Source organism: Leptidea sinapis, chromosome 30 (assembly GCF_905404315.1).
Source record: "Leptidea sinapis chromosome 30, ilLepSina1.1, whole genome shotgun sequence".
NCBI lineage: Eukaryota > Metazoa > Arthropoda > Insecta > Lepidoptera > Pieridae > Leptidea > Leptidea sinapis.
The window spans coordinates 2,149,182-2,173,826 of NC_066294.1; the positions used below are offsets into that span (position 1 = coordinate 2,149,182).

General features: G+C 35.8%; 1 protein-coding gene across 3 annotated transcripts in view; it reads right to left on the minus strand.

The window, feature by feature from the left end:
- The window catches only part of LOC126973862 (potassium voltage-gated channel protein Shaw-like), a 226,884-nt gene that overhangs the window by 55,430 nt on the left and 146,809 nt on the right, over positions 1–24,645 (minus strand). For all 3 annotated transcript variants that reach the window (XM_050821212.1, XM_050821213.1, XM_050821214.1), the window contains exon 5: positions 17,812–18,042. In XM_050821212.1, the coding sequence (XP_050677169.1) occupies positions 17,812–18,042 (231 nt within the window). The remainder of the gene's footprint in view (positions 1–17,811; positions 18,043–24,645) is intronic.

Here is a 24,645-nt window from a genome sequence, read left to right on the forward strand (position 1 = left end):
CAATGCCTCTAAACGAGCCACAATCAGAGAGGTCCCCTTTGCCTTTATACAGCTTGCTAATAGAAGCATCCTTCCAGTCCTGTGGAACCATCTCAACATCCCAAATCAGTTTGATAAGTTCAAAAAGTCTGGACCTGATACTCGGTCCACCGTATTTGAAAATTAAAAGACTGAAAAGACAGACTGTCCGAACCAGGTGATTTACCATTTTTTAAACGGTTGATCGCAGTAACGAACTCGGCGTACGAAGGCAGGTCATCCAAGCCCGAAGCAGATGGCAAGCTCTCAAGTGAATTAATGTAAGACTGATCTGCTCCTTGACTACCGGGATTGAGCACTTCATTAAAGTGTTCAGCCCAACGAAGAAGAACCTCATTTGGATCTGTCAACTTCTTAGCTTTATCTCGCGAGTAAACAGGGGCAGTCCTTTTAGCGCGGGGTCCGTAAACGGATTTTAGCCCTTCGAAAAATTTTGCTGTTTGGCTAGTGTCAACTAACCATTGTAGTTCTTCGGCTTTACGGCGCCACCAACTATCCTTTTGTTCTCGGATCTTTGCTTTAAGATCCTGCTGAAGAGACTTGCGCTGCCCTGCACTGATGACTCCTCTTAGAGCGAGACGATAGTTTTCAACAAGCTGCCGTATTTCCACATCAGAATCATCGAACCAGTCTTGATGTTTTTTATGTGGTGTGCCAATAACTCGCTGAGAAACACCATAGAGAGCCTTGGAATATGTACACCACCTGGCATCCACTGAGGTAATATCATCAGTGCTGGGCATTGCTGCCTCAAATTCCGCATCTAGCTCACGACACAGTCCTTCATCACGCACCAAACGCGCACAAGTAAGTCGAGCTGGAACCCTGTGTTCTGCTCTACGCGGAGGCTTGTAGTAAAGCCTCATCCTGGATCTAATAAGACGATGGTCAGTCCAGCCTTGGGCACCACGCATTGCTCTTGTAATAAGTACATCTCTCAGGTCTCGCCGGCGTACAATGATGTAATCAAGAAGATGCCAGTGCCCAGAGCGTGGGTGCATCCAAGATGTCTTGTATTTATCGGGTAGCCTGAAGAATGTGTTTGTTATGCTGAGGTTGAATTCGGAGCATAACGTCAGGAGAGCAACACCATTGGTGTTGCACTTACCTACTCCATGTCTCCCCAGTACGTTCTTCCAGGCGATATATTCTGTGCCAACACGCGCATTAAAGTCACCCAGCAGAATCAACTTGTCACAATCTGGAATCCCCAGCAAAACATTACGCAGATTCTCATAAAATTGAAGTTTATCCTCATCAAGTGTTGTCATAGTAGACGCATACACGCTTACAAGATGTAGGTATTTCCTGGGAGCCATGTGGAGTCGTAGTGTCATGAGCCTGTCATTGATCCCTTTTGGAGGCTCCACTAGCGATCTAGCGATGTTGTTTCGGATCGCAAATCCAACACCATTTGCGGCTCGTTCATTTGCAGGTTTACCCTCCCAATAATACGTATATCCACCCAATTCCGCACAGAGCTCACCGCTATCCGCTAAATGAGCCTCACTGAGTGCAGCTATGTCGATGTTATAGCGGGACAATTCACGCGATATGAGTGCAGTTTTCCTCTCAGGACAGAGGTTGTTTTCATTGTCCAGTAGCGTTCTTACGTTCCACGCAGCTAAATTTAAGAATGCATTAAATTTGTTTCTTTCGACCGCTTTTAATTGGTGACCAGATGACCGCGGTTAGCTACCTGGGTTGCATTGAGGCGAGCTTTGCTTAGGCCACCTTTTCTAGGCCCCTCCCCGGATTGGGGAAAGTAGTGCGATCCCTAAATAGGGCTGCTTTGTGGTCGGGTGAGCTGCCGTACCAGTTCTCTCGCCTCTAGTGAGTTCCAATACGACCATCACCACCCAACCACCGTACGTGCAAAGATCTAGCTAGGGACCAAACTCACCTGCTCAGTGCCCACCGCCAGTCCTCATCGCCGCAGGACTTGCACTCTCCGTCCAGAGCCAGGGGTCATCAGCGCGGGAATATATTAAAGTGGGTAAGCATTTGCGCATACACGAACCCACTCTCTCGTCTTCCAGTCCTTATTACCAGTGGGGCGGAAGTCCGCTACGACTGATTAGCACTAGAAGATGCAGTGACTGGCCGCATATCGCTTGGATCCCGACATACGCCCTATCAGGCATATCACAGTGCTGCAGCGCCACGGTCGCCGGGTTTGAAGCCATACTGACGGTGTCCGCCTTCCGAGCCGATGCAGACTTTATGCAATTTATGGGGGAATCAGCCCATTAAACTAAGTTTGTGAAACTCAGTCCCCTTCACTGGATTTAGCCCGTGGATCGACACGGTTTACCGGGATACGGCCGCTGCATGCACAACAGCTACTTGGAGCCACCAGTGAACAGATTTATGGAATGTTTATAATGTAGACAGAATCCACCATCTGCGATGCAGATCGATCGGTAGTATTCTGCAAGATTCCACTGCAAAACATCCCACTTATATCCCTCTACTAAGTACTACGTAGACGTGCGCGGCCACTACTAAGTAGAACATCTTCCCTACTAACATTGTATCGTGCAGGTTTAACGCGCGGCCTTTGGTAAGTAGAACATCATGTCTAGTAGCGTGGTATCATGCAGGTTTGTCGCGCAGCTTCTAGGTAAGTAAAACATCTTCCCTACTACGTTGTATCGTGCAGAGTACATTATTGAATTTCATTTGAGCATATCGTTTGAAATCTCTTATACATACATTATATAAATTATCTTTTCACTTACACCACTATATAACTATATATCCTGGACTAAAACCATTCAAAAACGGGTTCCAAACGGCAATTTAATGATTTTTTTTCTTGTCATAACAATAATTTAAACTCATAATATATACTACATATCAAACCTTATTTTATTTTTTTCGGAACCAAAAAATGTATTTCGGAACAGGGTAATAATTCGTACAAGGTTTAATTTGTGAGTCGTGACTTGCGAGCGTGATTTCTAAAATACAAAAGTGATTTAAAACACTGGGCAGCTCACCACAATTATTGTTCCACTGGCCGCGTCTTACTTTTTCGTGACTAAAATGCGAATAAGACGGCTATTCACTCAATTATATCTATGTCAATCTAAATTTTATATACATAGAAAATGGTCTTTGAAATTTGGTTGGAATATTCCTTTCGCCGAGTAGAGACGGATTTTACAAAATTACATCCGCATTTTTTTTTGTAACAGAATAATGTCTATCCCCTAGTGTTTTACACTTGATACTATTGCTTGTGCTGTGACACTGGCATACGTGTGTTTTGTGCTGGTGTACAGTATAACTTGTATTATATTATTAATATTTTTAAAGCAATTTTTAACGTAACATAAGCAGATTAACTTATCAATTTTAATGTAAAAGAATAACTGAACCTATATTAACCAGAAGGAGGCTCCTTTGCACTGGATGCCGATTAGATTATGGGTACCACAACAGCGCCTATTTCTGCCGTGAAGCAGTAATGTGTTAACATAACTGTGGTTCAGTCTGAAGGGCGCCGTAGCTAGTGAAATTACTGGGCAAATGAGACTTGACATCTTACGTCTCAAGGTGACGAGCGCAATTGTAGTGCCGCTCAGAATTTTTGGGTTTTCAAGAATTCTGAGCTTCACTGCACTGTTACGGGCAGGGCCTATCAATTAGCTGAACATTCTGCTCGTTGCGTCCCTTATTTTCATAAAAATATATATATAAAAGTATTTTTCCAAATCTTTTTGAATAAAAATATTTGACGTTCACTTTACATAACAATTCAAAGAGCCCATAAGAAGTCATGAGTTCTAACTTATCCCAATTATAAGTTTCATCAAAGGGACTCGAAAACATCACACAAATACAAAACTTAATACCACAACATAACGTTGAAATCGCTAAAAATCAAAAAGATCAATGAGATTTCTGCGTAACTAAATCGTTTAACATTGTACAAAAATAAATGAAGACAAACGGAAAAGGCTAACGACTCTGTGATTATGTTACTCAGTATGAAGATTTCTCAGACCGAAAACGTTTCAAATGACATTAGCATAGAAATGAGATGAGGCCAAGTAATGCTTTTATCTAAACAATTTGATGGCTTTATGCAAAACTAAATCCATTCTATTAAAATCTTGAAACTGTCCTCGATAGAATATCAACTAAAATATTATTTTTTTACTATTGTATTTTGCCATCATTTATATTATTTTAGCCTATTTTATAACTTTATCAACTTTAATACTAGTAATAAGTTACTAGGTACCAAATTTCATTAGATAAAATTGTTTTAAGAGCAATAAATAAAACAGATTCGGAGTGATTCAGACTTAGAAACCTTTTGATATTATTTATATATTATATAGATATCTAAATTAACTGCTTCATTTGTCGACACATAAGTTGAGATATAATTTCTAATACTAAAGTTATGACAAATTCAATATAAGTATCAATTAAAATAAGTACACAGTTGAAGTACATTATGTAAACGAATATGTATATGTAGGACACATAATAGCTAATAAATAATGCTTGGCTAAAGAGCTGGGACGCAGTTATACAAATACTTAGAAAATATACTGGTCACTATAAAAAGTTATGAAAAACAAAAACTTAAAAATGTATCATAAAAGGAAAGTATATGATGCGTGTATGATTTATGCTTGCCAGACCTGGGCATTTGCTGAAAAACAACAAAAACAATGTATGTATGTCAAAACATTATAGAAAGAAGTGTTTTAGTTATTCGATTAAAGAACAGAATAAAATAACACCAAAATAAAAAGCAAAAGCAAATTAGAAATGCCATTAATTTTAGCAAGAGACAAAAATGGAAATGGATAGGACACATACTTAGAGATACAGGGGACAAATGGACAAAGAAAGTTACAGAGTGTATACCACTTAACAAAAAAAGGAAGACAGTTTTAAAGATGGGAGGATGATGTACGTAGTATAGCTGGCCCCTTGTGACTACGAATGACTCGACATAGAAAGGAGTGGAAGATGCTAGAGGAAGCCTATGTCCAAGGACAAGCAAACTGGTTGCCAAATTATATTGTAAGATACAAATGATTTCAGTTTTATTTAGTGTTAATACCGCAAATATTTGTCTTTAGACAATTCGACACGTGTTTCGCTTGTTGTTGTTGTTTTATTATTTCTAATTGCTCTAACACATTTAAGCGGAATCCTTTTTCACATGTATGTAAAACATTAAAATTATAATTGTTTCCGAGTGAGTGACCGGTATCAATAAAACATCAAAAATAACATGTTTACATTGTTGAATGAACAAACAAATTTAGTCCGATCATCTTTGTTACGTATCTTCCGGGGGTAATACGTCACAACAGCCGACCAATCACAGCGCGTCATTTCATGGGACGTGGGTATAAAAGAGCGGTTTCCGGCTCATTTAATTCAGTCCCGTGCCAGATTTTGGCGAAACAACACGTCCTGAGGATGCCTCGTGTAGAGGTGAAACACGTGTCGAATTGAATTGAAAACTCAAATCATTTGTATAATTATGGATTTCCGCAAAGTAACGCCTTCTTCAATAAATTTTCATATATTGTAAGAATTTGAAACATTGTAATACAGCAATAAAGGCTATTATTATAAGTCAAGACATATTGTTGCTCCTTAAATATACAATTTTTAATAAAATCTATACCCTGATGGGTGGTCTTTTATTATATCCATAGTCCAATTATTATGCTTCGTGTGCTGTTTCTTCAGAGAAGTTTGGTGATCTACATCGCTATTTTCACATTGCACGCAGCTGCACAAAACAGGGATCCAGAGCTCAAGTTAATCCACTCCCTTAGGTTTTCCAGTCATGATGTCCGCCATCTACCTGGTCTTCGTTTTCCTTGGACCTCATCTCTCCATGTGTTCCAGCAGCTATTATTTATCATCAAGCATGGTATGGTCAAAGTATTGCATTTTTGTTTGGCTAATTTCTCTGATCGCTTCAAGTTTCGTAACCGGAGCCGTCTCATACTATAGTTTTATGACAGTAAGGGACGAGACGAGCAGGACGTTCAGCTAATGATGTTATTGATACGCCCTACCCCCTACAATGCATTGCCGCTCAGGATTCTTGAAAAATCCAAATATTCTGAGCGGCACTACAATTGCGCTCGTCACCTTGAGATATGATGTTAAATCTCATTTTCCCAATAATTTCACTAGCTAGGGTGCCCTTCAGCCTGAAACACAATAATGTGTACACATTACTGCTTCACGGCACGGCTAGCCGGCATCCTGTGCAAAGGAGCCTTCCACTGGTTCCAATATCTCCATGAAATTCTCAGAATCCATTTACATTTTCAATAACACCATATTTAAAAGGTTTTAAGCCATCGGACATATCCCTTTTGACTTTTAAATTGATCTATTACTGTCTATTTCAAATGATATTTTTAGTTTGAATAATTTTCTATAGTCAATGGGTTGTTATTGTACAAACTATTTCCTGGTTGAGAGGCAATCGGCATCTTTTAAAAGACATAAATCATAAGCATTGTATTCAGTTGCTAATTGTAACATAATCCCAATAAAAATAATGCAAAAATCGCTCACACCCCAACTACGTATAAACAGTAATACCATAAAAGAAATTTAAAATTGTTAAAAGAGATCTCTGTAATTTGTCAAAGCGTCTATAATCTGTTCTGAATGTAGCGAGGTAATGGAATTTGTTAACTGTGGCATGCAGACTCGGTGTGGAATTGAATTAAATTTGTTTAGCTGCCTCGGCTTAACCTGCAACTTAAAAACTCCATCTCAACGCTTCTATTTTTGTGAAAAACTTTCTTTTTTTATACAAGAAAGTGAGTATTAATGAGAGGTTTCAAAAGTATCAGATAGAAACTATAACCTCACAAAATGCTAAAAAATACTGACTAATTATCAGCAAGTTGTGATACCATGATAACCATATAGGTTGGAAACAAAATATCACCCGTACCAAGAAAAATCAAACTCTCGATTATATTTTTTTATGGAAATAAGGGGCGAGACGAGCAGCACATTCAGCTGATGCTAATCGATACGCCCTGCCCATTACAAATGCAGTGTCGCTCAGGATTCTTGAAAACCCCAAAAATTCTGAGCGTTCTCGCGATTCTACCATTGCGCTCGTCACCTTGAGACATAAGATGTTAAGTCTCATTTGCCCAGTAATTTCACTAGCTACGGCGCCTTTCAGACCAAAACACAGTAATGTAGCCATATCTAGCCGGCATCCTGTGCAAAGGAACCCCCCACTAGTAAACTGATTATATATACATGTAGCCAATATTTCTAGATCTGCTATGACCAAGATTGATGCAACCATGAGTGTTTGCAACAAAGGAAATGTTTAAGATCCTTGATCCATTTAGCTAAAATTAACTCAACAAGAGAATTTCTTTGTTACAAGTATAGCCGCAGTTAGGAAAGAAATAGACACGTCAGAACATTAAGTGCTTGTAATTGGGCAGAAAGAGAATAATAATTCTCTCAAGCGTTTCTGACGCAAATTTATGGCTTTAGTTCATAATGAAAGTCATCACGAAGACATTACACAGATAAATAAGGGCTTTCTGTATAGATTTGCAAAGAAAAATTAGATTAGATTAGATAGGTAAATAAAATTGAAGCTATTACTAAATGATGTTAACACTACAATTTTTTTTTTATTTGTGCCCTTCTCTCTGTTAGTCTGTTTATTCCGGTAAGTGGGCCAAAGATTAATTCATTTCACTTTCCCATTTATTGTACCCAAAAATCTTCAAAAAAGATCACGCTTTTTTGAAGATTTTTGGGTACAATAAATCCTTATACACCTTTCTGTACAAGGTGTGTGCAAAACTTCATGATGATTGGTTGAGGCGTGAAACCGAAAAAAATAAACAAACTCACATTCGCATTTATAATAATATTAGATCTTTGATGATACCTATATTAAACATGACACATGACTACCTATATTAAATTAAACTATCATTACGGTGAAATGTCTCAACACCAGACGGCACAAAGGTGTATGACTCACTGAGGCCGACATACTTGCGACGTTAAAGAATTAATAATTAATTATTGGATAGAATATGAAAAACAAGTTACTAGTTATGTATTTTGTTTATTTATAACATTATTACATATATATAGATAATATGTATGTACGATCAGCCGACTGCGCTCCTGTAAATGTTGAGAAATTAATTGATACGTGTTCGGTTGTAGAGCATTATTAATTATAAACCCAATAAAACGTGTTTGGGATATACGAAAAGTTGTTAATGTTGATACTGAAAAGGTTACACGATGAAACAAAAAAGATAACACAAAAAATTTAATTTAGCCAGGGTTATATGAAATACCCTTTCGTTTTGTACATCAAACAAGTAATTAATTTTAAATTACAAAAGAGAAAAAAAAATTTTTTGGATTTTAAAGATTAGGCAGATAAGTATTTTTATTTACATAAGCCGGTAAGACATGATGGTAAGCCGGTACATATGAAATTGGGATTAATTGGTTACGGATGATATATTCAGTTATATCAGCTAGAAACTAAGAACTAGTAGCTGTTAAAGTTTCATGTCCGTTACATTTGAGAACGTTCGTAACATCGTTCAACTTGTGAATAACTTGCTTAGTGTGCAAGTAAAAATCAACTAAACTTTCCTAATCTTTGTTTTCCGAATTCTATTTTGTTCATATTTAGTATTCTTGTTACATACACTTAAAGTATCTTTATATTCATATACCTCTCCATTGTCTGACCACGTCTTGACCACATTTTAGCCACAATTACTACAAATGCGGATATTTTTGTACTTCTACTACCTTTATTAATATTATGTTTTGTATAAAGGACGCCATAGCTAGTGCTGGATAGTATAGTATCTTTTGTCTTGCGAATTGTGAAATTACGAATTCACTTCTAATTTAAGGTTTAATCAAAAATTCTCAGCGGTACTGCACTGTAATTAGTTAACTTTTAAAATCTTCTTCTTTTAGTTTTGTCTTAAAGGTTTTTTTTAATTCGTCCCTATCACCGGTGAGGTCAGTTACTCGACGAAGGTTATTTTAAAGTCCCGGATCCTACTCGTACATAGTCAGGATTTGCCGGCGCGTCTCAAAGTCACAGTCAAAGATGCTGTGTGATTACTGTCATAATTAGTAATTGTATCCAACAAATTAAATGATTTATTTTATTTTTGTATACCGTTTAGTGTTGTAGTTATTATCATTACAGAGACTGACAATGAGAATGAAGAGTCTACCGGTCCGAGTGTCATCCAACCTTCTGCTGTGGAGCTGCCTGATGACGTGATGGCGGAACACAGAGGTCGTTGCCAACTCTGGAAACAGATCTCCAGAGTTAGAAGATTAAGGAGCCCGAGGACGGCCTGCTGTCAGGAAAGGCCATGTTGACAGTGACAGTGGACAGGTTGAATATGTCTGTAAAAGGCGATGCTTCTCTTCCGTTGACACACTGACTGACGGACTGACATACACCGCTTACACAATCTCAATCACACTCCACAAACACAAACATTAACACTACTTACATACATACACACTAACATACATTACACAATACATTACCACACTCGCCGGCGAGTGTGTTCTTCCCATTTTTTTTTCATCTTCATTTCTTTCCCACAAGCACACAGCCGGTCCAAGGTCCGAATCTCCTTAGGAGACGCCGCGCGACTGTTGTTGCGTAGTCTTTGCGGCCTCCATGGCCCACGTCCTAAAAAACGTCCGTCGCTGTAAAAGCCTTCAGGGCTGGCAGCATAAAGGAGGTTTTTATTCGGTAGGGCCCGACGTATGGGCCCCGTTCCGGGGTCTTCAATAAGTAAATTTATTTTCCTCCTCTCGAAAAAAAAGCGTTGACACACTTTCGCTGAAACCGTTGATGAGTTAGGGCGTTACTCTGCCCGATTACTGTTCGAATATAAGTCATTGTGTCATTATTCGTAATTAATTCTTAGAAGTTTGTTTCTTTTAAAGTTCTTTAACGTTTTATCTAATGTTACAGTAAATATTTAGATGTTAGCTTGCTTGTGAATTTTTAGTAGGTAGTATTAAGATTTGTTATAAAAACACCCCTTTTGATCTTTTTTCCTAGATTATAATTATGTATTTGTTATTTTAATAATTAAATATTAAAGCCATTTTAAACTTTGCACGCATTGCAGTTAAATTTGCCAATATGTTCAGTTAAAATACCGACCAATAAAATTCTATTGAATGCACAATCCATACACGCTTCTGAAGCACACTTGACTTGCATGAATACCGTTTATTCGAGCAATTACACACATTGAAACTAACGTTGAAACAACCCTCTAAGCAATCATTGCATGGCATAACTTTGAATAAATCTCGTATAAAAATAATTAAAAGCATTATATAAAAATAGCATGCCCTATTTTTTCGAATTGTATCAATATTCAGAGCTGTTTCCAAAATCATAAATAAATTCAACGAAAATTTTATTATTAATGCAAATTATTCATGATGGAATTCATAACATTCGTCACCTGTATTTGCATGAAGTAGCCTAATTACCTTAACTATTATTTAAATATGCCTCTTACATTATATTCTTTAATGAAATACATCTTAATATTTCTTGTAAATACAAAATTATGTATTTTCTTATTTATAAGAGGCATATTATAATGTATTTATATTATTCCTCGTTATGCCCAAACCTTCGCTGCAGCGCTAAAGCCTTAATTTATACTCTAACCAGTCAGTATAAGCACGTAGCGCTAGAACACTTTTACGTAGAGCAGTGTTCCTTACGTGAGGCCCACGCCCCAAAGGTGGGGGTGCAATTTCAAGTAAAGGGGGACAATTTAAAAATGGACTCAACACGACTTTCACCCTTTCAATTTGGGATATTTAAAGGCAATGCGTGTAGCATCGGTGACAAATTCAATCAAAAAGGCAAATTCGAAGAATGTTCAAGAAAAATTTAACTACCGTCTCCATATTCATATTAAGCTGAATGTGGATTAATGTAAATTAATATATAAGATAGCTAAAAAGTGGTTGCGAAGCTGCAGTCCACGCTGCAAGAACTTTTTTGGAGAGGAACTCTGGTGATGTCTTTCTAAAATTAGATGTGAAAAATTCTTTTAACTCTGTTGATAGGGGAGCTCTGCTGAGAGAAGTTAAAAATTCAATTCCTTCAATCTATCATTACATTTGGCAATGTTATAGTAAACCATCCAAATTATTATTCAAAAATCATAATATTTGGTCTTTCGTTGGCTGTCAGCAAGGCGACCCTCTTGATCCAGCAATATTTAGCCTTGCCATTCATTCCGCCATAACAAAACTAAAATCAAAATTTAATGTTTGGTACTTGGATGATGGTACTTTGGGTGGTGAAGTGGACTTTGTTTTAGATGATTTGAAAGTTGTAACAGAAAGTTTTAGCTCAATCGGCCTTGAGTTAAATTTTTCGAAATGCGAGCTTTTTATCGGCGAAAATTTCCAAATTTCAGACCGGGTTGATATTACCAATAAATTTCATGTTCTGGCCCCCAATATTAATGTTTTGGATAAGAATTCACTTCACCTTCTTGGAGCTCCATTATTTCCTGTTTCAATTCCAACGATCTTAAACGACCACATTAAAAAATTTAATAACGTTTCGGACAGATTATTGAAAATTAATTCTCATATGGCCTTAACTATTATTCAGTCTTGTTTATTTGTTCCAAAATTTACGTACCTCTTAAGGTCTAGCCCGTTATGGAAATTTCCAAATTTGCTTGATATTTCACTTAAAAATATTTTAGAAACCATTTTGAATTGCGTGTTTACAGATCGTGCATGGTCTAAAGCCTCTTTACCGATACGGTTTGGTGGTTTGGGTACTCGCAAAGTTTCGGGCGTTGCGTCGACACTCTGGCTCCTTCTCATGTCCAAGTTACGTCAGTTGGTGCTGGGGCTGCTGCTTCAACTGCCGAAGACAGCAAGCGTCGCAAATATGTTGGTCTCAGTGAGTCATACATCTTTGTGCCGTTTGGGGTCGAGACACTTAGCCCGTGGTGCCCATAGGCGCGGAGAATGTTCAAAATACTGTCTTCGCGCCTCAATAAGGCTACTGGAAACTCAAGCGCTGGCAGCTTTTTCGGTCAACGGATCAGCCTTGATATCCAACGCGGTAATGCTGCCAGTATTCTTGGTACGCTTCCACGTAATGATAGTTTTAATTTTATGTAGTCGTAGTATTGTAAATATAGTTATAAGATTTGTTTTATTTAATATAAGATAGCTAAAAGCTGTTGGTTTTCCGAATTAAAAAAAAGAAGTGTCATTTCTATAACCTAGCACTCAAATGCGCATATTTGTTTCAAACGCTCGTAGACAATAGACTGTGAGTTGATGACAGCTGCCGAATTTAAGCAACATTTCCTAGCATAAACCATGCAAAGTACTTTAAACATTTTCTAATCGACGAAAACCCCAAATTCGTGTCGCTTTAAGCTAAGATGTAAAACTATGGCTTGGCCCATGTCCAATTTTGGTAGAAGTGAATCTTTCGAAACCGCCCCAATTTGGCCAGGTGCCCGTTTAAGTAATAAATGAAACAACTTTGGTAATGGATGTCTGATTCTTGTTTCTTAGGAATAACTAGAGCCACCATTGCAAAAAGCGAGGTGCATTAGAAATAAAATGCATGAAAATAAGTCTGGTATAAAACTCCAGGAAATTTGAAGAACCCTCAAATTATGTGTTCTATTTCCATAGTAAATTAGAATTATTAAGCTAGAAATACATATACTACTACATTCTATTTTCAAAAATTTTTAGGGCTCCGTAACCAAATGGCAAAACACGGAACCCTTATAGATCCGTCATGTCTGTCTGTCTGTCTGTCCGTGTATGTCGCAGCCACTTTTTTACAAAACTATAAGAACTATACTGTTGAAACCTGGTAAGTAGATGTATTCTGTGAACCGCATTAAAATTTTAAATACAAAAATAGAAAAAAAAACAATAAATTTAATTTATATGAGAGGGGCTCATATAAAGTAAAGTTAGGATAGCAGATTCTGATCCTGACCTATGACCCCATAGTTCATGAATGTTTTTATCTAATATATAAAATTCTCGTGTCATGGTGTTAAACTTTGAACTCCTCCGAAACGGCATGACCGATTCTCATGAAATTTTGAGTGCATATTGGGTGGGTCTGAGAATCGGACAACATCTATTTTTCATCCCCCTAAATGCTAAGGGTGGTCCACGCCAAATAGTTTTTTGAATTTTTTTGACATTTTTTTTAATTTGTGTGATTATGAGTCAGCATTAAAAAATACATACAACTTCAAATTTTCACCCATCTACGATCAACAGTTACTTCTGTATCGCGATTTTAATATCGGCAATACAACGTTTGATGGGTCAGCTAGTATTTATATAATAATAATATGTATATTGTATTAAGAATAATCAAAGTACAGTCACTATCACTAGCATATATAGATGACCATTATCTTTTATTATTTGGTAGAGTTCTCGTGACAGGCATCGGCATGCGTCGCTTATTGCCACTGCTTGTGGCGGTGACGTGGGGCGGGTTGTTCCTTACCCTAAAATATGGTCGAGGGAGGCGATGGCTGGTCCATGAGTCAAGCTTGTGAACGGGCGATACTTGTGGTGGCTGGATAATGCTCTCACCGGGAAGTATGTTATTTTTTATTTCTTTATTTTTTTAAATTATATTTATTTTACATTTTTAAATAAAGTGCTCGCATAATGCCTTTATTTTATTTACGGTATGTGTGATTTGATGCATCAACTGTATTGAGTACATTACATTTTTTTGACTTACTTGTGTAAGGCATTAAGCATTTGACGTTTGAATATTTTTGTTGCATCACTTTGCATATATTGTAATTGAAATGATTTGTAAATTTAATTGAAAATAAGAACTTGTAATACCATTCTGTTTTGAAAAGAGCTACCTGAAAGTTTCTTGCTTGTTCTCAAAGAAAATCTGCCTTCCGAATGAGCTGTATGAAAAAATTACATATTTCAAGTGTAATGCAATTTACATACGAAATGAAATATTTTTGATTTTATTTGATTTGATTGGCCGCGCGAAAAATTACGTGGTTGTAAACGCTCGTCTGGTAGAGACCTCGTTAGGAACTCAGAGTAATCTACAGCCCAGGCAAGTGTAGGTATAAATAATCGAGTACATATTAAATGCTTAACTTCTGTGCCACATTATTATCTTAAAATATATAAATTACGTGACACGTTGTTTCTCCGCGATGGACTCCTAAACTAATGAACGGATTTTAATGGGGATTACGTCATGGAGTGCAGTTTAGTCCAACTTCAGAGATTTTCAATATTTGTTTGTATCGGACATATTTTCTATGAGAGAATTTAGTGACGCACGGTTTGACAGTTTGACACTGTGAAACAATTTCATTATAACAACTAGGAGCTTTTTTAACGAAATAATTATTGATGTTTTGCAATATAATTTGCAAATTCCTATAAAACAGTATTTTTTTCATTATCTACAGAACAAAGTCTGTCAGGTCAGCTAGTCTTTATATATATAATTCTTCTGTACGTGTGTGTGTTCAAGTGGATTCGAGGATATTTAGATTCACAATTGAACTACCTCTTAAACGGCCGGACCGATATTGATAATTTTTTTATGATTGGTTTAGATTCTCAAATCAGTCCATAAATAATACTCCTGCCCATATGTATGTAAGTGAACTTCTCCTATCGGATGGACCTATTTTTCAATGTCTTTATTTTATGATAATAAGAGATGAGACGAGCAGGACGTTAAGCTGTTGGTAATTGATACGCCCATTGATTTGCCCATTACAATGCAGTGCCGCTCAGGATTCTTGAATAATCCATAAATTCTGAGCGGCACTACAACTGCAATCGTCACCTTGAGACATAGGATGTTAAGTCTCATTTGCCCGGTAATTTCATTAGCTGCTGCACCCTTCAGACCGAAACACAGTAATGTTTACACATTACTGCTAACCGTAATCTATCCGGCATCCTGTGCAAAGGAGCCTCCCACTGGTAATGTCTACAGAACAACGTCTGTCGGGTCCGCTACTGATATTATATAATGTGTATTAGTCTTAAGTTAATAATAAGAAGATGTTATTCTGCCACTATTTCCATCTAAGAGCAACTTAAATACTAATGTAGTAGTTTGTCATTGTGATACCGTTCAACTTGTATGTCAAGTCACGTACAATACTTGTTGACACGATACTCTGTCGGACAAGAGGGCAAATTGGAATCGGATTTCTTAAGGAGTTCGAACACCAGAAAGTTAAATCAACATCTTACACTGGGTTCGAGTTGCTTATTAACTTGTTTCAACTTACTTTCTTTCCAATTTTCTTTTAAAATTCTACAACGATCAATCTTCAAGGTATGAAGATATGATAAAGATATTTAAAAAATATGTTTTTGAATATATAATTACTTAAAACACTAGCTGTTGACTTCGACTTCGTCCGTAGTTACCAATGTAACGTTATTAGTTATTGTTCCATGTATTAATGCACAAAACAATCATCGCTTAGACTTAAGACAGCTAGTTAGAAACGTTTTCGTTCATTCTTTTTTTTTACCGACTTATTTAGCAAATCTTATATAACTACCACGAAATTTTTTTTCATTTTTCGGGTTTATATCAAATACTATAATATAGACTTATGACTTTCACAAATACTATGGCTTTCTATTTTGCTTTTACAACAAGATCCAAGAAAATGTTCAAAACAAAAGTTTTTTTTATGACAATAAGGGACAAGACGTGCAGGACGTTCAGATAATGGTAATTGTAACACCCTGCCTCCAGGATTTTTACAAAATCCAAAAATTCTGAGGGGCACTACAACTGCGCCCGTTTTGTTGAGAAATAAGATATTAACAATATGTTATGTTTTTTTTAAAGTGATAACCCTCACTTCTAGGATTAATACACAAATAAAATTTGAACCTGAGAGTTGAACAAAGCAATCAGAATTTTATAACGAGGCGGTACTCGAACGGTTAGCTCAGTTGGTTAGAGCACCGGCACGGATCGCCGGAGGTCGTGGGTTCGAATCCCGCATCGTTCATAAAATTTTGTTTTTAAATTTTATTTGTGTAATAAGATGTTAAATTTATTACAAAATGCAAAATAATTGTTAAAAACGTTTGTGTGCTTAATATAAAAAGTCGAGTATCTTGCGCTTGTTGTACTCAGGTTTGAGGCATAGTTATTCGAATCTGTGGTAGTTTTTATTATTTAAATTAAATATTTAAATTTGAATTAGAATTGGAATTTTAAAAATTGCTTCAGTAGATCCAAAGATACCCCGTACAACCTCATACACTTTAACTCATTATAATATTAGTATTTTTTTATGACAGTAAGTGACGAGACGAGCATGTAATATTTAACCAGCCTCCCCTCTTTCGACCATTTTCATGGAAGGGGCGAGAAATCATTTTTAATTATCACACACTGTTTTTAATGAAAAGGACAATAAACGAGCGTACGTGTCTTTAATGTGAAGATATAGGTCTTAAAGAATCATTAAGAGAAAAATTTAAAGAAATAAAAATTTTGACTGTTGCTTCTCAATATATTCTTGATAATGTTCTATATGTTCATAAGCACATTGAGGAATTTGCTAGAAACTGTTTAAATCATATTAATGTTAACACGAGGAACAAACATAAGCTTGTTATGCCTACTACTCGGTTAAGTCGAGTTAGTAAGTCTTTTATTGGGATTCGATGTATATGCTTTTACAATATGATCCCAAAACATTTACAAAACAAACATGTTACGAAAACGTTTGTGTGGGAATGGTTACTATAGCATAAACGATTTTCTTAATGATACCACAGACTGGTAATAAAGCGAGCACCCTCAGCACAGTAGACACATATCTCTACTGTGCCCTCAGCCTCTTTAATTATAAATGTTTATTGTACGATATTACATTGTTATCCATATTTTTATTAACACGCTGAGTTTCTTTCGCCCGTTCTTTCCAGGTCTGAGACAGTCTACTTTGAATGAGTGGTAGTTTTTGACGTTCAATAAGTGATTTTCAATCCTATTTTGAATAAAAATATTTAAATTTGAATTGCCGCTTCTGCACTCTTTGAAAACTCCAGAAGAATTACAGAAGCATTGGCAGTCTTTTTGGTGGTTGTACTCGCTATAATAGAGTTCCGTAAAGTAACATCAGATTGAATTAAGTCTGATTATAAAATAACTATCGAACAACTACTGAAAATAAACACCACAGTGTCTGAAGACGAAGGTTTTCAACCAGTGTGTGTTGTCAGTGATGACTTACTGTACGCAGACGTGGTCGCTAACTATGGGTCTGATGAGAAAGCTAATGGTCAAGCTCAGTGGGCAATGGAGAGGGCTATGCTCGGAATTTCCCTGTGAGATCAAATCAGAAATGAGAAGATCCGTAGGAGAATCAAAGTCACCGACATAGCCCAAATGATTGCGAAACTGAAGTGGCAGTGGGCAGGGCACATAGTTCGACGGATAGGGGCAGAAAAGTCCTGGAATGACGATCACGTACCGGAAGACGAAGTGTTGGTAGGCCCCCCATAAGATGGACCGACGATCTGGTCAAAATCGCCGGAATACGTTGGTTGAGGGCAGCGCAGGTCTGACCGTCGTGGTGATCTTTGTCCAGCAGTGGATATCTTCCTGCTGATGATGATGATAAAACAACTCACCACGGATCTAACAAGCAGCTCAATTGTGAACCACACGTTGCAGACTAGCTCGATGTAGAAGAACGCTACGTGAGGCTGCCCGTTGTCCTCCCAGAGGCCCATCAGTGTTATGTTCTCTGTGAGGTTCTCCACTTCTGGCAAGGGTTCTATCACACGAAGGTCGGGGTGGGTCTTGAGACAAAAACATAGCACCGATATGCAGATGAAGAACACTGATATAGCTGATATCACCTGAAAAAAAAAAACACACTTTAGATAAAGTAATTCATAAAGATTGTTTAGTTGTTGATTTTAATTTTGTTTATTTTAAATTTGACCTTGTTTTCAGAAGTTTTTATTTTATTTTTTGTATTAGTTATAAGGCAGTTTGTTAACATGTTGTGCGTGATATTTTGTAACTGAGTTTTACTCTGTTATTGTGAAACGATGACTATAACATACGAATCCAACATATTAATGGAGTTTCGATCACCATGAACTATGATGATATCCAGGATGATTAACACGTAAAATTACACTTATTTGATCAACAGTACCGAGACGGAATTGATTTCCTATCCAAATTTTAAAGCCTGTTTCCGATTGCTTGTAGAGGGAATTCCTCAACGGTTAACAGCACAGACATTTTAAGAAAAGAATAAAAAAAAAGGACCATGAGCTTGGAGCTTACGTAGTTTATCTCATTCACATTCTTACAGTATTAATAATGCACCGTCAATCGAGTTCTTTTCGCTTTAATTTCTAGTAACTGACGGTATGAAGCTGTTGATTCTTTGACATTGACATATCTAGTTACTCGGGTAACAATACATATACCCAAACGTAGAAAAATTTGTAATATATCAAGCGAAAATCAACCCAGCAACCCTCGTCAAGATATGAATAGTCCTGTTCGTTTGTTAAGGGTAATAAATAATAAAAAAGGGAGTCATTGGGATAATTGAATTGGTGAGAATTATTAAATGGATTGTTAAAAATTTCAAAATTATTAACTTTTCATACGAACTCCTCAAACTCCAACTCAATATTTTTTTTCTCGCTACAATATTTCTCAAAGGTTGCTTGTTTTTTGTAGGAACGCCATAATTTCCATAATTCTTCAGTATATTGAATGACTTAAATACGATTGTAAAATTTCCAATAAAATTGATGATTGAATAATAGAAAAATGTTTAAATAGAATATTTATAAAATTATACATTTGACAATAACAAATAATTGAAGTTTTTTGTTTTCTTTTTACTAATTTAGGATGATGCGCATAGACGACTTTAGGGTGCACTTTCTTTTTTCGTATTTATTTAGATTATTTCACTATTACCGTATATTGCGTGCGAAGTATCGCTCGGCTCATTTATAATAGTTAATTTACACTTATATTATTTAGGCACTTTAAGTATTAACATAAATTTCAGTCATGATTCATCTAAATAATTTCAACAATACCTAAATTATTCGTCAACTATTTCCTTATAATATTTTAAACATTTTAACGTAAGTATGTTACAACGCAACCCGGTGTAGACGCCACCTCGGCCGAGTTGGAGAATCCACAATTTTTTTTTATGGAATAGGAGAACAAACGAGCATACGGGTCACCTGGTGTTAAGTGATCACCGCCGCCCACAATATCTTGCAACACCTAGGAATCACAAGAGCGTTGCCGACCTTTAAAGGTGTACGTGCTTTATATTTATCTCGTACCTAATACAAACTGCCTTAAGAAGTCATCAAACCAAAAATTTATACTATTTTAAGCAAAAGTAGATCATTGTTTCATTTGTGTACGAGTACGGCGTATCCTCAAATGTCAATAACAGCGCCTGAATCCGTACTAATAATATAAGTTTGTTTATTACGCTTTCACGCCTAAACCACTGAACCGATTATGATGAAATTTAGTACACAGATAGACAAGAGCTTGGGAAAGGACTTCATCTTTTATTGCGAATAAAATGCTTGACAGGGTTGAAGTAGGGGTTGGAAGTTTGAAAAACTCCGTCATTATCGAATTTATATTTATGTTTTTAAAAATAAATTAATGCGTAATTGTTCTAGCATTTTTAAAATTTAGATCTGTGTGGGGCTGGAAAAGGGGAGTGACAGTTCTATACTTGGTAGCTTTTAAAAATGTATTAACCACAGCTGGTTTGTAGTGTATTATTTACAAATTCAGTATTATAAAAAAAATAAAAATTATAAAAAATAATAAATAATATTAATAAATTTCGTTTATTTCAAAGATTACGTATACATATTTTAGTGGTTGAGACTTCCCAGTAAGTTGTCTTAGAACACTTGTATTGGGAATATCTCGCAACTTCCTTAGCAGATACATTTTATTTAGTAAACAATATAGAAATAAACAGAAATGATTAAGAACCAAATTTTACAATTTACTATTAATTGTGTGTGTGCGTGTGTGTGTGAGTGAGTGTGTGCATGTGGGTTTGAATTGGACCTTTAATTGGGTCCATCTATACAATGCGTGTGCTTGTCATGTCAGTCTGATCAGAAGATTTTCCACTTCATCATAAGCAAGACAAGTTAGCCAATTATTTAAAGCTTTTCTGCATAAATGCATGTAAAAATGCTGTCCAAAGTAACCTTTGCACGCGCACGATGTCGCGGGTTAAAGCTAGTTACTAATAATTCCATGTCCTTTCGGTAGAATTAAAAGTTGTACCCCTTGAAAACAAGGTCTACTTGGCCTCTGCAAACACAGTACACAGTGATAATTTAAATACTTACCAATTTCTTTTTTTCATGTTTGGAACAATATTATAAAATATAAAATATATTTAGAAAATCACCGGATTTCCCTTTGAGGAAAATCGGCTTTCGCGGACGGGAAGTGCGTCATAAATTATTGCATTATTCTGCGACAGTTCACATTTTTCTTAATTCAGTACAAGCTATAAGCACAAGCGTATTCAAAATCTTCAATGGGCGAATATCCAACAGTTATTTGAAACGCTAAACGAAAATTTTTTAAATTTAAACTTCTTTAATGTATATTTTTGCATGTTAGTGAGAAAGGATGGAAGGATATCCATTTTCAAGATAATGTATTTTACTGATTGACAGGCTCAAAAGTAAATACGAGCAAGGGTTTTTTCAATTTAAAAAAATAAACTTAAAATATATAATATTTTAAAAAGACATTCTTAACAAATTATCATATCTTATACGTCTATCATATAATGTCATACTTGGGTAGCCCGAGATGTGCGGGTTCGAATCCTGCATCGACCAAAAATTTTTGGAAATAGACACATTAATATGTATTATAATGTATCCCAGAGGTGATGGGAATTGCTTAAAATATCATATTCTGTAATTTTGTAACTAGATATTTTTTTTTAATTAATGCACTTACACAATATATCCTTTGTACTTGCACCACACGTACTTAAAGTGTAACATTGCATTGCATCTCTAATGATTCATTCTTTTTTATAGATTTATGGTCGGGGTTCAACGCAGAACACAGAAATGCGGCTGAAACACATGACATCACTTTGATTAGTTGCAGGGTGACAGACTATGTGAGCACTATGACATATTTTATGTCTATTTATTTATATTGAGTTTCGAGTGGGATCATAATACAAATGATTTAAGTTTTCTTTAGTGTTAATTCCGCTAATATTTGTTTTTAAAGCAGTCTCAGTGCCTCGTGTAGAGGCGAAACACGTGTCGAATTGTTTTAAAAACAAATATTGGCGGAATTAACACTAAAGAAAACTTTAATCATTTGTATAATTATGGATTTCCGCAAAGTAACGCCTAATTCAATAATTTTTTTTGGGATCATAATGTTTCTGTTTTAAACTAATGCCGCTTAGTATCAGGCACAATATTATTTTGTTCCATCAATTGTTATTGTAAGTTAATAAAGCTAAATATGTATATTTAATTATTTACTCGCTTAATCTTCTCACTTGCACCGATGTCACTTTAGGTTTTGTGCTTTCATCATGCTAGATGTTCACTCATCATTTACTTTAGATGTCTTTAACAAAATACTAAAAATTTATAGGCCAAGGATAACATTGGATTTCTGAAAGGTTTTTCTTTCTACATTTTCAACAAAAAATTGGGAGGAAATTATAGATTCAGAAAAACTACATGAAGCGAATTAAATACACTCGTCCAATGCAGTGATAGGAAAAAAATTGTTTATTCGTTATTTTGATTAAAGGAATGGAATGATTAATGCTTAAAAATGCAATTTAGAAATAAGGTAGCTGCAAGATTCTACAAACATCATTCTTATATATATGCTAGCTTTTATCTTTAATACTATTTCCCTGCAAACTTTAATTTCTTTAACATCAGTTGGTGCGAGGGCTGCTGTTTTGACTACCGAAGACAGCAAGCGTCGCAAAGTTGTCGGTCTCAGTGAGTCATACAACTTTGTGCTGCTTGGTGTCGAGACACTTCGCCCATGGGGCCCAGAGGTGCGGAGAATGTACAAAGTACTATCTTCTCGCCTCAACAGGGCTACTGGCAACTCAAGCGTTGGCAGCTATTTCGGGCAACAGATCAACCTAGCTATCCAACGTGGAAATACTGCCAGTATTCTTGGTACGCTTCCCCGTAATGGTTGTTTTAATTTTATGTAATCATAGTATTGTAAATATAGTTATAAGGTTTGATTTGTTTGAATAAATATAAGTTCATATGAAAAAAAGAAGAGCTTTGATAATTTTGAAACAAACAATCCATTTACAGCTTAATATACAACATTCGAAGCTACATAAATTACTTTTCGGCTCTTGTCAACCTTAGTCACCCTTGAAAACGTTGTATTCGAAAAACAACGTGAGCAAAACAACAAAATACATCAATAATGTTTATTTGTTCCAAATGAGCACTTTAAATATGTATTAGGTTTCCGATCAAATGAACTTTATTTCCTCACTTTCTTAAGTATTTTTTGAGCTTACTCTTTAAGAATCAATTTTCATATAAGGCGCTCGGTATGAGAAAAATGTTTGTAACCGACTCTATTGGACTTGATTTTGTTTAGTACTTGTTCAAAGACAATCGTTCTTGAGGAGTAAACCCCAGTCGTGCGTCGTAGCTGACAAACACACTTTTAATTTATACAATTCGGTCCGACTTATTTGTTTCTGTATATATAAGATATATCTTATATATTCATTTTATATATCCATTTTCATAGTAAACATTTACTGCTTAAAACCTTCACAATCGATATCTAAATAAATAATGTACGTATTATTGTTCAAGGCTTCCGGGCTCCATTCCCAGACGGAGTATTGGTTTCTTTTTTATCGATGAATGCAGTTTTTCTTGTCAGTAAAATCGATGACATGGTTCCTAAGATCAGGTTTTGTATGTCTAATAAAGTTTGTTTCTTTGACCACCCCATTTTTCTTCGTTTTATCGCATTCAAAAAAAAATGCGGTCTGACCGGTAAATGTTTAAAACTTTATCCAGCAAGCATTGATGGAGTATACAACTTGTTTTAAATAAATATTATACATAAACTTCAATAAAATTAACATTACTTGTAAAAAAAACATGTATGTCAATGTATCAGACTGGATCAATCATGTCTCAGACCTATACGTTAACACAGATGTGTTTTATACTTGTATAAAGACTTGTTCGCAACACAGTGTGAACGGAAGTTTGTTTCAGACAATTGAAATAGATGTTTAAAACAAATACTTATGTTTTGACAAGTATTCTGCAAGTTTTGTTTAAAACAAGTTTTTGACTTATTTCTTGGTGTAAACGAGGGGTAACTTTTTTTATGAAACTAAGGGACGAGACAAGCATCTGATGGTAATTGATACGCCCTGCCCATTACAATGCAGTGCCGCTCAAGATTATTGAAAAACCCAAAAATTCTGAGCGGTACTACAACTGCGCTCGTCACTTTGAGACAAAAGATGTCAAGTCTCATTTGCCCAAAAATCTCACTAGCTACGGCGCCCTTCAGACCGAAAGACATTAATGCTTACACATTACTACTGCTTCACGGCAGTAATAGGCACCGTTGTGGTACCCATAATCTAGCCGGCATCCAGTGCAACGGAGCTCCCACTGGTGGTGTAGTATCTGTATTTGAAAATCTCGTGTCACGATCCTTGTCTGTTCTGTCAATGAAATATTTAAAGCAATTAACATCATTTTTTTTGCTAATCACACTATTCCCATTTTAAACTTTTTGAAAACTATTTAGCTACTTCTTTTTAGTTTGGTTTCCTATTAAAGCATATTTCTTACATTTTTACTATCATTTATAATTTCATATTTTCTTTTTTTAATGAATATTTATATGATAAAGTTTTTGACGCAGCGGCAGTTCTGCTATGTGTTATCTATACTAATATTATAAAGCTGCAGTGTTTGTTTGTTTGAACGCGCTAATCTCTGGTACTACTGGTCCGATTTGAATGATTCTTTCAGTCTTGGGTAGTCCATTTATCGAGGAAGTGTATAGGCTATGTTTTTTTTTCAAAATTAGGGATCCGTAATAAAATTGCTATTTTGTAACACAAGGTGTAAAATCGAAAACCTATTTTTGCGTGCGCTGCAAAAACTATTGACAATATGATGTACAATATATATATGCAATATTTTATTACTTATAAAACTATCGCGTGAATTATACTTTATATGGCAAAACAACGTTTGCCGGGTCAGCTAGTGACTTTATATTATTAGAAGAACGGAGAACAATGAAATAGTTGTTTATGTAATGTTTTTACTACTACAAATTGTCGTAAGTATATTTCTGTACAACTGACCAACTATCCAAAAAACGAAACGAACAAAAAAGAATTAATCCAATAG